The sequence below is a fragment of the Hirundo rustica genome, chromosome 10 (genome assembly GCF_015227805.2).
Source record: "Hirundo rustica isolate bHirRus1 chromosome 10, bHirRus1.pri.v3, whole genome shotgun sequence".
Taxonomy (NCBI): domain Eukaryota; kingdom Metazoa; phylum Chordata; class Aves; order Passeriformes; family Hirundinidae; genus Hirundo; species Hirundo rustica.
This window is the reverse complement of record NC_053459.1, coordinates 22,095,458-22,112,295: the sequence shown is the minus strand read 5'-3', so window position 1 is coordinate 22,112,295 and position 16,838 is coordinate 22,095,458. Positions and strand designations below refer to the sequence as shown.

Genomic DNA, 16,838 nt, shown 5'->3' with positions numbered 1-16,838 from the left:
GGATTAACCTCGTGTTGTCCCACCAGAGGCCAAAACCACAACACTTATGCACCCGGGGGGATTTTGCAGGAGAAAAAGGGCTCAACGTGCTTTTTGTCTGTGTATTTTAGCTGAGAGGGGTAGACCAAAAAAATACCATTTGTTGTTTAAAGTGCAAATCCCAGCAACTACTCTGAACGGGAGCATTTGGTAGTTGACACATCTACGGATGTTTTAAATCATAAGGGCATCCACTCCATTTTAGTTTTAATGTGTTTGTGTGCGAAGTTCTTTGTCATTCCAGCCCACCTGTCTCAGGGCACAGAAATCAAAAACAGGAGTAACTCTCAAATTTCACCTCAATTTAATCCATCACAGAAAGCAGACTGGTTTTGCACTGTATTAAAAAGAAAAAAAACCACCAGGACATTTAAACAAAGTGACACAGATCATCAGCAGATCAACTGAAAATGACAGCTCAATCAAACAAATGTATGTTGAGAATTTCCACAGGGCAGCTCTAGCTGCAGCCAAACCAAATTTGTTTAGCATACATAAGTTAGCTGCTTAGAAACATTCAGTATGCTGCTAGCCAGATGATGACTTTCCCAGATAAACTTCTATTTAACCAAATATCCCCCCACCCTTGGAAGTGCTGGCAGAGTTTTATGGGATTCTAGTGTTTTAAAAATCTGACTTTGCTCTGGTGGCAGGATGGTACCAAACCCACCCACACAGCCCTTAATTAAAAATAAGTAAACACTGCTTTAAAATAAGTGTTATAACCACCAAAAAGTAGGCAAAACTCTATAATCCTGATGGAGTACTTCTGGCTGCCAATTAATTCACAAAGTGGCATGAGGGTGAAATACAAATTATCAACTTGGGAAGCACCAGAGAAAACTGCATGACCTGTGTCATATATCAAATATACAGAGACAAGGGGATTTGTCTGATTTCTCTTTTAAAGCAAGGTATTCCTCTTGAAATCAATGAAAATTCTCCTATTGATTCCAGAAATGCCACATAAATCTCTCGCTGAGGAAATAATGGATAAGAAATCCCCTCTGCGATTCTGCCCTGCTTTAGAGCAGAATTTCTATGGTGTCATTTTGTAACAGTCAAAGTTTAAAAATAGTTTTGAAGATGAGGAAGTAATTTGGCAAATTTAGTTTAAAAGTCTTTAAAATATACAAGAAGTTTTATCCAGACTCAGGTGCTTGAGCAAAAGAAGTTTTTGTTTCAGACAGCAGCAAAGCTCCGGGCAAAATCAAGGCTTTGGATTTCAGCCAGCCTGGAAGGATTTTGTCCATTGCTACTGAAATTAGTGGCCAAAAGCCCATCTGATGTGAAATAGCCAGATTTTATTCAGGGTGAGCATTTTAGGGACCAGTGGTGCACTTGTTCACCCAGCATACGTACACACTTGTGTTTAAGGGGTGACTGTCCAACTATATAACTCCAAAATGAATAAGGGACAGAGAATGACTGGCTAACACAATGATTTGTAATACAAATTATAATTCTGTTGAAAGTCTACATTGAAATTTTTTTAGGGTTTTTTGGGTTTTTTTCAACTTCTGGTTTGTTAAAATAAATGATTCAAAAATAAAAGCTACTAGGCAACACATACCCGCTCTTCAAAGTGCTGTCAAACACAAGAGTGCCTATATAAAGCACATATTCTGATGGACATCTGCTTGCTATTTAATATTTACAAAAAAAAAAAAAACAAATGCAACAAATTAGGAGGCCTGTGATGCTGGAGCATCCCGAGGAGCAGTGTTTACACAATGATCAGAGGTTTGTGGGATGGCAACGGAGAGAATAGATGCTTACAGATATGTCACAGCTTATTTCCTGGGGGAAAAAAAATGCACCAAAAGGTCATTGTAAGTGACCTAACCACCCTAAATAACTAGTACCCAACCTGGAGGTTGCCTGGGAAAGCCAAAATCAGCTACAGTGTGCCAGCAACGAGAGATGTATCATGGAAGGCTCTCATCACCGAAGAGAAGGCAGAGTTGCCCCTGTTGGAATGCAGAAATCCCAGTGTCCTGTTCTCACCATCAGTGTCAGAGGTCCACAGACCCCACGAGATGAATAAAAAGAAGTTTAAAGTGTCAGAGTCTGATGGCATCAGAGGAGAAAGAGAAAATTCTTTTAAGTACCCTCATGGTGGGAGGAGTTGGCTGTACACAGAAATGCTCACTGTTGAATGCTGTATGATTTCCTTAAAAAGTATCTGTTTGGGGGGGAATTTAGCTCGTGAGTTTTGAGTGCATAATTGTGCTTTTGCCAAAATTTGCACATTGACATATTGCTAGGGAAGAAAACCATGGGAAAGCAAGGATGAAGGATGACAAAACTCAAAATATTAACCCCCAGAAGGGTTCCTGCTGGATACTGGTTTTTTCAAATGCTGTTTCTCAAAGTCCAAAAGAATCACCTGATGATACAGTACAGAAATCACAGAGCTCAAAGTTCATATTATTTTTACTAGATTAAAAATAATCTTTTTCCTTTACACTGCCCCTGAATGTAACACAAGAAAACGTGAAGTTGTCCAAGAAACAAACAATATGCAAACTCCCAAATTAATACTTGGAAGAGAAGAGAAGCAACTGTAAAAATAAATAGAAAAAGGAGTTTAGACAAATTAACCTGGTCTACCTAGGGCAGCCCAAACAAAAATTAAACACTCCTTGAAACTCTTCCAAAACAATAACAGGAAACAGTAAATTTTCCCTGATTTTAGCAGCATGGCTGCTTTCAAATTTTATGTGTGGAGATGCAAACCATCTCAGATGAAATCCATGCAACTCCAAATATTACCATCCTATTTTTCCCTAATCCCAACAAGCTACACATAAATTACAATTCCAGACTAGTTGAGCTGTTTTGTGCACTACACTGACAGATGCATCAAGGGTGGTGTGGATTGTCACTGGCAGCAAGGAAACCAAAGACCAAACCATAAAACCTTCATGCCCATTGACAAGAGTTTTGTCACTTTTAAAAAAATCTAATATTTATTTATGTGAGAGTCACTTTTAGAGAGTTAAACACACAAGCTCAGGGAGACAAACAGAGCATACAACCCAAAAATACACCATTTCCCAGATTATTAGGAACCATCAGTAGCATTTACAGCCCTGATTCAGGGCTAATTTAAGCCAGTCCAGACTAGAGCTGAATCAGCTCACAGTGTGTATTGAGAAGTTTAACACGAATAAAGACGATTGTAGAAGTTAATGTAGATAAGAGCTAGAAGCAAGAAACTCAGCTTTACAACCATGACCAACACAAGGAGATCAGCAGAAATCAAAGCACAGGATGCACTATGGTTTCCACTGCATTCCTCAGCCTCAGAGATCTGCCAATATTTTGCACGTAAGCACAGGGACCTTCAAAAGAGCCGGGTTTGTCCCGAGAAAGTACAAAACAATCACTACAAAGGCGAACAATGAAAAATCCTCCTCCTGAACAAACATGCCGTAAAAACCAAGTATAAATCATGGAACCCAAATGAAAACAACCACTCCCCCACCCCAAAATTGCCCAAATAACGGGAGAAGGAAGTTTTCTCTGATGAGATTAAATACTGCAAAGCTCTTTCCAAGTCCAGTAACAAACTGCTTAAGAAGCAGTGGCAGAAAGCAGCACAACAACACTGAGCAATGCAGGGCGGCGCAGAGGCAAAGTAAGGATTGATTCAGAGCCCTGGGACAAAAGCTTTGCCTTCCCTCAAAATGCATGGAAAAGGCTTCTCACAAGTGTGCCACCTTGCCTAACTCCACTCTCAAGGGTTTGCTGCTCAGGTCAGTGGAAGAAAAATGAAGCTAACAAATGTTTTTGAAAACGCCAGCTCTTGAAAGCAAACTTATTACGCTGAGGACTGAGCACCATCAAGCACAAAACTCCAGCATCGCAGCTTGAGACAAAATGCCAGACCTTCACACAAAGCACCTCGCTAAGATTATTTCCCCAACTCAGCAGAGAATACAGCAAAATAGGTCATATATCACAGGAGCAAAGTAATGCCATGCTCAGCAATGAAATTCTTTGGGACAAAGGATCCCACATTTATTCCATCCCACCATCTCTCAACATATCTCAATCTCACAGGAGGTCAGCTTCCTACCCCTCAGTCTGCCATGTCCAGCCTAGGATGCAAAAAGTCTGGTGGCAGCAGAATGAAGAGGGAAGATGCTAAAATGAGTCTTTGCTGTCTTTTGCCTTTTTACATCATTTTCAAGCGTATGAAACCCAACAAAACGGTCAGATTCCTATGATTTGTAACAAAAGGGGTTCAAACATGGACACCAGACCAGGAAACCTATGCCTCCCGTTATATATCCACCAAAAGCAACAGCCTCATGGTGACTTGCTCCACCAGGACACTGGGGCACCAGCATTGTGTTTGGAGGCACCTTTCACACAGCTCTGTCTGTGTGGAGTCCTCGCTCCATCACTCCCATGGAGAAGGTGGTCCTCCTTTTCACCCTCCTCTTACTAGAAAGCTCATTTCTGGCCTCGGAATATTCATGGACACTTTATGGCCCATTTGTACTTGTTCCAGCACTGTCCTTTAGCTTAAACGGTTTGCTGGGAGTGTTTGTCACCTTCAGTATCAGACGTAACCTCTATCAGCCTTTCATTTTCCTCAGCTGCACAAGCCAAGGTTTTTAGCCTATTCTTGTACTCAATTATCAATCATCAGCTGTTCAATTAGAGACGGTGCAAGCCGAAGACCCAGGAGCCTCAGAAAGAGAAATATCCCAGCCACTGTGACAGAGACAACATGAAGTTGTGTCAGGAGCAAATATACAATGAATCCATAAATCAGGAGAGAAAGCAGGGGCAAGAGGAGAATTGAAAGCAGCATCTCCGCTTTCAGTGGGTTAATGTGACTTCTTCTCACTTTGCTGCAGAAATCACATCCAGGACAAGTTGCTCTCAGGAAGCAATTACAGGGAAGCAGCAGTGCAGAAGATGGATCTGTTTCTCAACTCTTCCACATGTCACTTCTCAGAAAGGAGCTGGTCATGGGGCTCACATCTTCAAATCTAAATATTTCCAAAGGAAAACATCCCTAGATGTGAATATCATCGACTGGCCACACAGGATCTTCAGCTGTACAAACCACTCGGAAGAATTTTATGGACCAATCCAAAGAACATCAATTAAATTCTGATCTCTCTGCTGTTAAAGGAAAACTACTGATTGATTACACAGGGCAAGATGTCATCTGTGCTCTCTGTTGCACTATTACCAGGCTCAGTCATACAAATTTCGTGTGTCACATGGATGCAGAGGACAAGCAGTATGGGCAAAAGTTGTAAAATGCAAATGTAGGAGCCTGACCTAATGTTTTTAATATTTTTATTTAACCTTAATGTCTTTGAAAATGAAACATAACTGAAGATGCTTTCAGCAATATTTCTTTTTAGTTCTGAATACAGGTAGTTCCATCCTATCTGTGTATCTCAGGGCAGAGAGGAACCTTTCACTGCAAAGGCCTTTCTGGGAAGAAACTTGATCTTAATAATATTTTAAAAAGCTATTTTATAATATAGCTCCCTTCCGTAAAAAGTTTCCAGAGATTTATGCTCATTCCAGTGTGGAAAAAATAAAAAACAAAAAGAAGCTTCTGTAGAAAATAAGTAACATCCTACAGGCAGCTGCAGTGATCATGCATTTATTCAAGTCAAGATAAATATGCTCTAAGGAAGTAAAAATTCCTTTCAATTAGAACATTTACCGGTATCATTTTATTTTTTTGGAAGTACACTGACAGCTGTGACTCTGCAGCAGGTGCACGTGACTATTTCTAACACTAAAGAATGGATAAAGCCATTTTAACTCCTTGCTGTATTCCCTCATATCTTTGCTTCCCTTTTGGGAGAGGAGGAGTTTGTGCCTACCCACACCCCTCAGAGGGCAAATCCAAGCCTTTTTTACTAATAGATGCTGAGGTTAACACAAAGCAATTCAACGCTTCTCATTAATTACTGCTAATTGTCATGGCAATCTCCTTCCCCCGTTTTGCATCATGAGCAAAAGATTTTTTTTCCATTGCGGAATAGGTAAGAAGACAAATGCTTGGGAAAACATAATTAGCTCCGCTAATTAGGGTGATCTGATTTGAATATTTCTATTTGCTTCTGTAATTAAAAAAAACAAACAGCTCAGTGAAGTCATCTCCACATTCTAAATGTTCAGTTCATAAATTAAGATACCTAGGATGCAAACCTGTTTCTCCATTTAAAAAAAACCATCTCTGATGGCAGAACGTCCCCAGGCAATGCTGTCCACAAACCAAGAGAGAAGAGACCCCTCTCCCAGTGGGAAAGCTGAGAGGACACTGCCATGTCAAACCTCCACAACCCAAAGTTACTTAAAAGCACTAAAATTAGGTTTCTTTTTAAAATAAAACAGCTGCGTCTTCTCCCTTTGCCTTTCATCAGCAATTTGGTCGATTTGCGTTGGCATCTCTGGGTCATGCCATTGCTGTTCCCATGCCAGCAGTGGATTCAGAGCAGCACAGGGCAACTTTTAGGGAGGCTGGAAGACTTGTGCAGAGTCTGTCCTAGTGCTGTGTTTTACTAACTTTAATTCCAAGCTGCTGAAGAATTCCTTAAACCCCTTCAGCCCTCGAAGTTTGGAGGTTTGACTAGATTAACTGGATGGGTTTTATCTCCTTGCACCATTCCAGGAGGATATATCTCCATTGAATCCTTCTGGGATGAACAGTGAGTGCTCTTCTTGATGAGAAAATGAGTGAAACACTCCTCTGTGCACAGAGCAGGCCATGGCAGTGATTTCCTTAAAGCCTTGGGTTTGGCTGAGAAACCCGAGCGCTGAAACACCTCATACAATTTCCGTGACTGTTGTGAACAAAGAGGATTCTCAGAGCTGTTGAAGATGTATAAATAAAAACATTTACTCAACATCCCAGTTACTACTGGGGCTGCTGTGCAACCAGAGACCAAGCACATTGTTTTACACCACAAAAGCTCACGAGCCTGTGCTGTTAGACTTGCACAAACTGGGTGAATAAAAACAGGTAATGATTTATTCAACCTGTTTCTGTTTCACATAATAGCCTGAGCAGATTATGATATTCTTTTACATGCTCCCAAACCCAAATACACTTCTGGATATTTTTAAAGTCACGACTGACTGGAAATATTTGTGATTTTAGCTGTTTTGTTTAGCAACGAGCAGTCAGAGCTTGTTTCTACCCCCCGACCCAATGAGCCCCCAAACATTTCCAGCTCAGGCTCTTGCAGATGTGAAATTAATGTTCACCTTCTGCTGGTAACTCTTACCAGCAAAACAATAAATTCAGTTAATAACGGAAAAGAGTATTCATGGTGCTTTCTTGACAGTGCTCATTCACCTCTGCACTTGTTACGGTAGAGCAGAGTATTTGACACTGCTCGCTTTTGGCAAGGCTCCACCATTCAGACAGTGCTGCAGCCACAGGCTGGAACAGATCCTGGGCAGTAAAAAAAATAAAAATAATAGAAAAAAAATCCAACCAACATCTAATTGTAAAACACAAATGATTTCCTGATGGAGCAGAGGCTTTCTAGGAGGCTGCAGCCCATCTCCAGGTAGGCTCCCATGCCCTGGAGGTGGTGTTTCTGTACAATAGCTGTGGCCACTGCACAGGAACACCTTCTCCTGCTCAGGGTGAAAGCCTTCGGTTGTTCCTCCACAATATGGAACGTGACTGGGGAGTTTTCTCCATAAACAAACCAAACCTCTTTCCTTACAGAGCTGCCTTTCTTCTCCCAAAACTCACTAAAAGCTTGGAGTCTCCTTGAATCTATTAGAAATCTTTCCTGGAGAGAGGAACCAGACATTGTAAATGAACCTTGACTTAGAAGCCCCCTTGTACCTGCAAATATCCCACAGATTCCAGGGGCATTTTATGTCCTGCCTATTTACCTGTCATGCTAGTTCTCACCCTATGATTCATTCATTTTTAATGCTTTCAGCAGTTTCTACTGATACTTTTCAAGGTGTTAGGGTATCCCCCCTGTAGCACTTTAGGATTTCCTTGCAGAACTAATACACTGTGGCAACACACAGAGAATATTGTTAAGATGCTTTGAGAAAACTTTTTTTTTTTTAAAAAAAAAAAAAAGCTGTCCCCATTACCTGCATACACAGAGCCATGTGTAAAGGACTAATAACTCAGACCAGGCTCTCAAATAAGCCTAGGGAGCACAGTAGGAGGCCAAATCCTGAACCAGGCCATCTAGAGGGGACTTTGACCATCACTCTCCACACAGGGCAAACACAGAGTCCCTCACAGCATGCTCTGGATGGTCTTTTAAACCACGGAGGATGAAGATTCCCATCTCTTGTGTCCCAGTGCTTGCTCACACACAGGACACTTTTCTTCCCTACACCCAGCTCCAGGGTTCTAAAATCTTGCTTGCACCAGGGGTGTAAAATTGGTGGCTTGGGTGCACATGGCAAGTAAGGGGGATAAAAATTCCCTATTGCTCACACTCCATTTGATCCAGTCCTGGTTCCCACAGACAGGGATCCCATCAGGTCCTAGCAGAAAGAATTGTTCCCCAGTTGGTCCTTTCCCTGCTTGCATCTCCAGAAAAACCCTGGCACTGTAGCAGAGCTTGTTATTGAGCTTTATGGAATTTTTTGTGCTCCAGAAAAATGAATCTTTTTGATAGTAAAGATCTACAAGGAAAGAGAGAAATCCCTAAACAAAAAGCTACTGGAACTTAGCCTCATCTGAATTCAGATCTGAATATTGGAGACACTCTACAGGGCTTGTTGTGACACACTAGTGTCAAAATATTTCCCAAAGTCCCAGGCAACTCCAGAATCACCTCCAGAGAGGAAATTCTACTTCCAGCACTGCCAGGCTGGCTCCATCAGCACTCTTCTGGGGCAGCTGGCACAAAGTGGGCTTCTCTTGCTCTACGAAAGCTGCCACCACATTTTCTGATTCCCCTTTTGGCAATCCAGTGTTTAGGGCAAGAACATCTGAGTAAACGTTGAAAATATGACTCAATATTCAAACAGCTGCACATCCTTAATTACCCGAGCATCTCCCTCCATCAAAAGTATTCATTATTTGCTGCATTTCTTAAATAACGGGGAAAGTCAGTGCTGCATTTCCCAATAACCTATGCCCACAACTCTATTTTCCCCATCTGCTATGCTTGCCTAAGACTGGTCATTTGTTACCTGCTAGTTCCAATTGATTTCCTTTTGCCTCTCCTTTCCTTCACCATGAGTGCAGAGAACAAACAGCACGATTTATACCAGCCATCCAGTACCAATCATTAGATAACAAGACCCTTTACTGAAAGCATTTAGAGTAAAACAATACTTTAAGTTTACCTTTGCTTTCACTTCCTTCTTTATTACTCCAGGTTCAAAAGAAGGCCAAAGAAGTTCCACTTACAAAGATTAGATAATCATCCAACATAAATCCTTCACATCCTACACAATGTACAGGGCTCAGATTCCACTGCAAGTGGTTACATTTCTTTTTTAAATTGCTTTCATGAGATGCTCAGGTCTCCTTCTCTTATGCCCGTTTGCCACCTATCGATTTGGGTGTGGAGAGAACAGCTCCGTTGTTGGTGGCTTTTAACCCACAGAATCCCAGGCATGGGTGACTTTTGGGCTTCAGCTCATCAAGCTTGATGGGAAAACAGAGACAGGGAGTGGGAAAGACCTACTGGTTTCCCTCCCTGCCTTTTCTGACCTCAAACCAATCAGAAAGCAAATGAAGTCACTTTTGCACTGAGCCTGGTTTCATCCTCCTTTCCTCTGCACAGTGGAAACTTTTATTCCCCTGCACAGAAGAGAGCTGGACTTGTAGAAACTAAATATGAGACACTAAGCCCAAGAATATAAAAATCAGCAAGAAGCTCAAAAACTCAAATCTGCCAGGTGTGCACTGAGGCTCTTTCGGGTGACTTGGTTCATCACAAGGAGGTAATGCTGCATGGCTGGACAAAATGCTGTCCAAATGGAACACCCATCCCATAATAATTGCTGTGTGCATACAAAACCTATTCATATCCAACCTTTGACAGAGTCAGAACTTTCCACTGAAGCAATCTGATTTTCTTCCTAAAGGCAGATTATGCGCCAGTAAAACTTTAATAACCTTATTCCAGCAATAACTGTTCTACCTGCTTGAAATTCCGTGTCAAGGGAAGTCGATGATATTCAGCCACCCGAGGTGACAGCAGGAGTTCAGGAATTTTGAGAGAGGCTTTCTGGAGGATTGCTGTCTCCTCTCACCCCAGCCATGACCAGAAGCAGAGGGTGATGTAGAGAGAGCCACGCTCTTCTCTACACAAGATTGAAACTGCAGGAGCAACACCCAGAAAATTGAAACCTTTTAGGTCAAGGCTGCCAAACAGCCTGGTTCCCTCTGTGACACTGAACGGGCCGTCTCCATTACCTAATTCTTCTGGAAGTTCAGGGAAAAAATGTCTCCCAGTGGAAACTCCTGACTCCCGAGCACTTTGGCAAATCTGGATCTTGTTTAGGTGCCTAATTCAGGGCTGAGCAGCAGAGGACTTGCAGGGTGATAATAAAAGAAAAGATTGCGGCAATTTATCACTGGGGAGCAGCACAAAACCCTTCCCAATTCTTTTATTAAACAAACTTTAATCAATATAGTCTGGTTTCCTGAAGTTAGACACGAGCTGGGAAATCCAGATTTTGATTTCACCAAATAATTCATGGCTACATCTCCAGAAACATGATGGAGAATCCTCCTTAATTTTCCACAGAGTTATTCTGCTGGAATAAAATTGATTCTGTCTCTAGCATGGTAATGCATTCTTGAATCCTGCTTTATACATTTTAGCAGATGCAGCATAGCAGCTCTTTTAATATTTTATTAATATTATATGTAAGACAATATCATTTATCACAGCATTTTGAGACAAGGGTCAAACACTTCTTCTGACAGAAAAATTAAAAATCCTTTTCATTGAATATTTATATGTTCTACCATAAATAAAAAAAGAAGTTTTCACATAAAAATCTATTAATTTCAAATCCAAGCATTTTGGGTTTTATGCAAGTGCACAACCTTTTTAAGGGACACATCCAAACCTCAGTGAATCCCTTGAAAATGCCCTTAAACCCCGAGGGGCTGAGCCTGGGTCCTGTGGCATTCAGTTGTCAAGAGGGGAGCCTGGGTACATACACTCATGTGCTAATAATTGAAAGGTCAGTTCCATATACCTTTCATTTTGCACAGGGCTGTACAGGCTGGGAATTTCATCTCCAGTTACCCACAAATCTAAGACTGCCTCAGCTCATGAGAAAAGAGAAAACCGGTGTAATTCAAAGAACTGTTGTCACGCCCAGGTTTTAAAAAGTGCTCAAAATCCAAATAAATTTGACTCTAAGGTTTTTTGCAGATGCCTCTGTGAACTAATACTAAAAGGTTGTTGTTGAGCTGTATCAAAAAAACCCCTCTGATTTCAGCCAACTGTCCATCCTTCCTTCAGCAGGGGGGCTGCATGTAATTTTCTGCCTTCAATTAAGATTCACTACTAAATTCATCCTCTTTTAAAACCACATTATTGCACCCTGTGGTATCACATGAAATGCACAGCAAAGGTTTGGGAATTCTTTTGGAGGATGATGGGGAGTGGAAGTCCATGTTAGAGGCACAACGGAAATAAATGCATAATTCAGTCCTTGCTTTTTCATTTGTCCTTGGCATTAATGAAGAACAAATTAGCTACTCTCCTTGGGTGTCTACCAGAAATAATAGTAACAACTAGAGCTCTTTCCCCCCCTCAGTAATATGTTCCTTTGTAGATAAGCACTGTGAAGAGGTAAAATTATGTCTTTTAAAAGTTTACTGTTTTCTTGTTCTAAGATGTGAATGATAAGGTCGGGACTGGGAAGTAATTCAGAAATATTTATTCCACTGAGACAATAGCTTTTTGTCATCAGAAGAAAGAATTGGTGGCTACCAAAATGAAACAAAAAGACAACAGCATTAACCACGGCTTGTGCTACACTGGTAAATAAGAAACACCTTTCCAACAGCTCAGCACAACAAAGCCTGGGCCCTGATTGAGGGATGGGAATACCCACCCCAGAAGGTGACCTGGCTCAGGGACACACAGCATTTTTATTGTTACTCATACATGTGCAATAAATATAATAATAAGACACTGGAAGCATTTCCCCTTCTCCCAGATGATTAATTTGCAGCCTGTTTCATCAACCTTTTATGGCATGTAACAGGGACTTATAAATAAAGTAAACATCTCTGCATCATTTTACAGGTATGACATCCCGACCAAGGTGGTTCTTGGTGGGCAGGAAGCATTCAGCCTGGAACTGGAGCTTACTTTAAATAAATTGACTCCAAAGCATTGAAATCCATGAAATAACCAAGACAAAGCACCAAAATAACGCTTCTCAAGTGAAGACCAGCATGTGGACATAGCTGAAAGACAGATCTACCTACAGTGCAATGCATTTGTGTAATTAAATCAACCTGCCACTCTCTCATCTATTATGTAGATGCAGAAATACTAATAATAATTATCCTCACATATCTAGAAAGACTGAATTAATGGTTCCAAGCAGCAAGAACTTGTTTGTGTTTGGATCTCTCTCACCAGAGCTTCTTTAACTAGCTCCTGGGTAGAATTCATTAATTTTTATTAACAGGGAAAACATTTGTCCCCGTGACAATATTTGCATTGCCTGAATGATTTTCACCTCTGCCACAAGGTGTACTATCGGCTCATACATCACGCGATTACTTGGAGAGCAGAAAGACCCTCAGTCATTAGTGAGTGAATTAAAGATGATCTAAAGAGCTATTAATCACAGTGACAAAAGCCTTAATGTTGCTGTGACCCTGGTGGAGCCTGGGGACTAAAAGGGAAGCTGAGGGAGAGAAAATGGAAACATATGTTTTCTCCAAAATAACCTACCTTAGAACTGTCAAAGACAGAGTCCCTTCAAACTGAGAAATTCTGCCATACCACCCCCCCTACATTTTACTAGGACAGGTCCTGCAGCCAGTCTACTTCATTATTATTATTTACAGTTACTATAAACAATTAAGCAATAAAAGATACATGGTATATTCAGACCTTCTTTTTCATTGCCAGGAGTTATTTAAAACCAATATATTTAGAGCAAACTGATACTCGTAACATACTGTAGGATAAACAGAGATCACTTAACTCACAACATAGTTCAAACTACAGACTTAGCATCCACATCCCCTGTGGAGAACACTGGGCTGCAAACTCTGCTTCTGCATTTTCGATTTGAAACTGTACCACTAAATAAATTCAAGAAAAAGTGAAGGCTTTCATTTGCTGACACCAGCTCAGATTCAGCAAGGTGAGTCAGATGTCCAGACACGAAGCTTAAATCACAAAAGCCAAATATTTTTATTAACAGATATTTCTAATCTTCCCAATAACCACTTTAGGCATCCTCAGTTTCAACCTCTTCCTACTGGCAGTGAGTTGTGCCTGTAATAAAGCTGTCTCTGTTTTGTGGGCGGTAAGATATCAAAAACAATAGCAACAGAAGAAAAGCTGTTCATACAGATGTAGAATGAGAAACATTACACTGCATTGTATTTTCTTCTAGATGTTACAGTCTGCAGACAGAAATTAAATAAACTAGTGTTTCTCCATCTGTTTGCACTACAAAGGGATGTGTTGGAGCAGCTGAGCTCCTGGTACCCTCTGCTGTGCTCTCTGTGCCTCATGGGCAGCACAGAGTTCCTTCCTGCTGAGTGTGCTCTAATTCTGCTTCCAAGTCATGTTCCCTATGGGACTGACCCAGAGCTCTTGGAAGGTTCCCATTTGCTTCATCAACTTTGAACAGATACAGAGGTGCAGGGAAACATCTGTAATGAGCACAGCAGCCAGATATTAAAAATGAGTTTAAGGAACACGAGGAACCTTCCACCTTTCTCTGCTCTCCTTTCCCTCCACCCTCTGAGCCTACAAATTAGACAAATACAGTCTCCCAGAATTCAACCAAGAGGGTTTAAAGTCTCTTGCTCCAATCCCATGCTGGACTCCACAAAGATGAACTTGTTCTTAGACAGGACCGCTGGCTTACTTTTTGCAAAACTCTTAGTATTTAGTGATGTGATATCTGATCAGGCTAAAGCAGAACTTTCATCTCAATGAGAAAGGGCACTACATATTCATCTGGTGTCAGACCCATACATAAACAAGCTTCCTCAAATGACAGATCAGAAGCAAGAAGTGGCCTCTTTCTTCTAATAGCATCAGCCCAGCTGCAGATCTCAGTGGCGCTTATTCTCAGCTGGTCTGCTTTCAACTTTCACTTCCCATTTAGAAAGCTAAATTGGGAGTGCTTTAATCTTCTGGGTTAGTTTCCTTAATGAGAAGTGAAAGGTATAAGTGGCAGCAGGTAAAGAGATATTGAAAGCTGTGGCAGACTAGCATTTAAATTTTAAGAAAAGCTAGATCAGAGCATTTTCTAACATTCCTTTCTTCTATGATAGTAAAAAAAAAATGTTACAAAAGCCATAAAAAACAAAGTTTTTTGGTGGGAAGACAGCACATCAGCAGAAGGGCAAACTTTGAAAGGAGCAGAGAAGAGAATGTGGATTTTGTCCTGGGGCATGCTGCAAAACTCTGCCCCAGTTCACCACTGAAAGACATTCATTTGAACACACATTTCTCACAGAGTGTGTTCAGCTCCAAAGCAAGCAAAGACGCTCTTGCTGCTTGCAATATCCTCAACACCTCACAGGATGAGGCCTTAGGAGCAGAAAACAAAGTTGTGGTTAAGAGCTCCCCTAAAAGCTTCACCCTGAAAGTATTTTCTGCTAGCAGAAAACATCATGGCTTATCTTGTTCGGTTTTCCTCCCCAGATATTAAAAAAGTTGTGATGTCCCTGCATCACTTCTTCCTTCCAAAACCTGAAGAAAACTAAGAGAAAAGCTGATATAACATGCATCCCATGAAGAGGCAGGTGTGATGCCAGGACAAGATTCACAAGCCTCAACCTCTCAAAAGAGCACATTTCATTGCTCATTCCTTCACTCAGATACTTTTCCTGCTAATCTGTGTTTGTTTAGGCAGAAAGAAATTCCTATCCATTTTGGTCACAACCAAGGAGTCTCATAGAAATCCAGGCCCTGTGTTTCAATATCTGTGCCCACTCGATGGTATCACTCACGTCAACATTTCCAGAAGTGGCCACTGCATGGGACTCCCCTTCCACAGGTGCAGCCCTAGTCCCAGTGCCTCAGCACACCTGGGCTCCCCAGATCTGCTCCACCATTACATATCTTCTTATAGTTCCATTAAATAATTACACAAGAGATATAAAACAAGAGTTTCACTGCTGTTGTGTCTCCCCTTCCAATAAGTTACTGCTGAAGTGACCTGGGGGAAGAATTGTCAGATAAAAGTGCGAAATCTCAGCAGCAGAAAGGAACAGTTGGGGCACATCTTATGAATATTACCCCAAGTCCATCAGGCACTACATCATGGAGCACACCACTGGTGCTGCATTACCATGGAGAGCAGTCTGGAAAAATAGATTTATATCACGCCAAGACACCTGCTAACACCCTTCGCTGTGGTCCCCACTCTGTACCTGAATTTTTCATGGGTAATTAAGAAGTAACAGCACCTAATTTCCCACTGCACTTCAGGTGTTTGGAGGAGTGCTTTATTGTGTTTCCTTGCATTTCCCCTGGGTTTTGTTCCAACACATCCGATCCATGAGTTACTGACTTAGCTCATTAAATATAAATTGACATCTCCACTATGCTGAGTGGAGTATCCTCAAAATCCCTTAAATATCATCATGCCTTAGAAGTAGCATGGAGCAGGCCATAATATCCTGTGCAAGTGAGAGTCTGGGAAGCAAAACCAACAGAGGTTCACTCCCCTAATACATGGAAAAACGGGGATCCAGTGCAAATGAAGCATAAGATGGTAAATACGAACTGTATTCGCTTGCAGTCATGCACTATAGCCATTAAACCTTAAGGTCTTAAAGGTACCAAGCAATGCATATGATAAATTTCTCAAAAACATCCCAGCCATAACACAGTTCCTGCTGATTGCTCATTTACCCATAATGCATGCTGTCATAGCAAAGCCTGACAAATGACAGCCAAAGCTCAGGTTATTTTTTACGCTGACTGCCAAGCCCCTCACCTCAGATTATTCATTTATTAGGGCAATCACTGAGGTCTGGGTACTTAATATTGTTTTCACCAAATATGAAAATGATCTACTTGCCTATTCTTTAGTTCCTCCTAGGGCAAGCCATTTATCATCAGCCCTGGATAAATGACTGCTTCATTATAGCCATAATTTATGAGATGTTAGAACTAAAGAGCCACACCTAAAGACTTAAAGCTTTAATATGGATTAAAATAAGATAATCAATCAAGCATATACAAATTCTCTTTAGAATTATTTCTTGCTTTGAAATGGCTTTGCATTTTTAGAATGGAAGTAGTCTTAAATTTCTTCTTATCCAACCCCAGCCCAACTTGCTTAAATGTCCATGAGAAAGTCTAGAGTATAACCTTGTTGGTCAGCCTTAGATACTGCTTGGCAATCACTACATAATTCAATAAAATTGCCTTTTGGGCTAAGGACATTTTTAGTGGGTTTGATGGCATGGTTGTAACCCAGACGGAGAAGATTTGCAGACCTTCAGTCCGGAACAAGTGGGAAAAATGCAAAGTGATGCCAGACTCCAGCATTCGCCATAGATACTGCCATGCTTTTCATCCTCTGCTGTGGAATTTTGCTGCTCTGGTGTTACAGAGGAGAGACATTTGAATGTT

General features: G+C 41.2%; 1 protein-coding gene across 3 annotated transcripts in view; it reads right to left on the bottom strand.

Moving 5' to 3' along the window:
* The window catches only part of MECOM (MDS1 and EVI1 complex locus), a 327,125-nt gene that overhangs the window by 195,209 nt on the left and 115,078 nt on the right, over window positions 1-16,838 (bottom strand). Inside the window, exon 1 of one of the 3 annotated variants that reach the window (XM_040074074.2) lies at window positions 7,385-7,463. The exons of the other annotated variants lie outside the window; for them this stretch is intronic. Coding sequence (XP_039930008.1) covers window positions 7,385-7,448 — 64 coding nt within the window. The 5' untranslated portion in view covers window positions 7,449-7,463. Of the gene's footprint in view, window positions 1-7,384; window positions 7,464-16,838 lie in introns of those variants that run through there. 3 annotated transcript variants of the gene reach the window in all.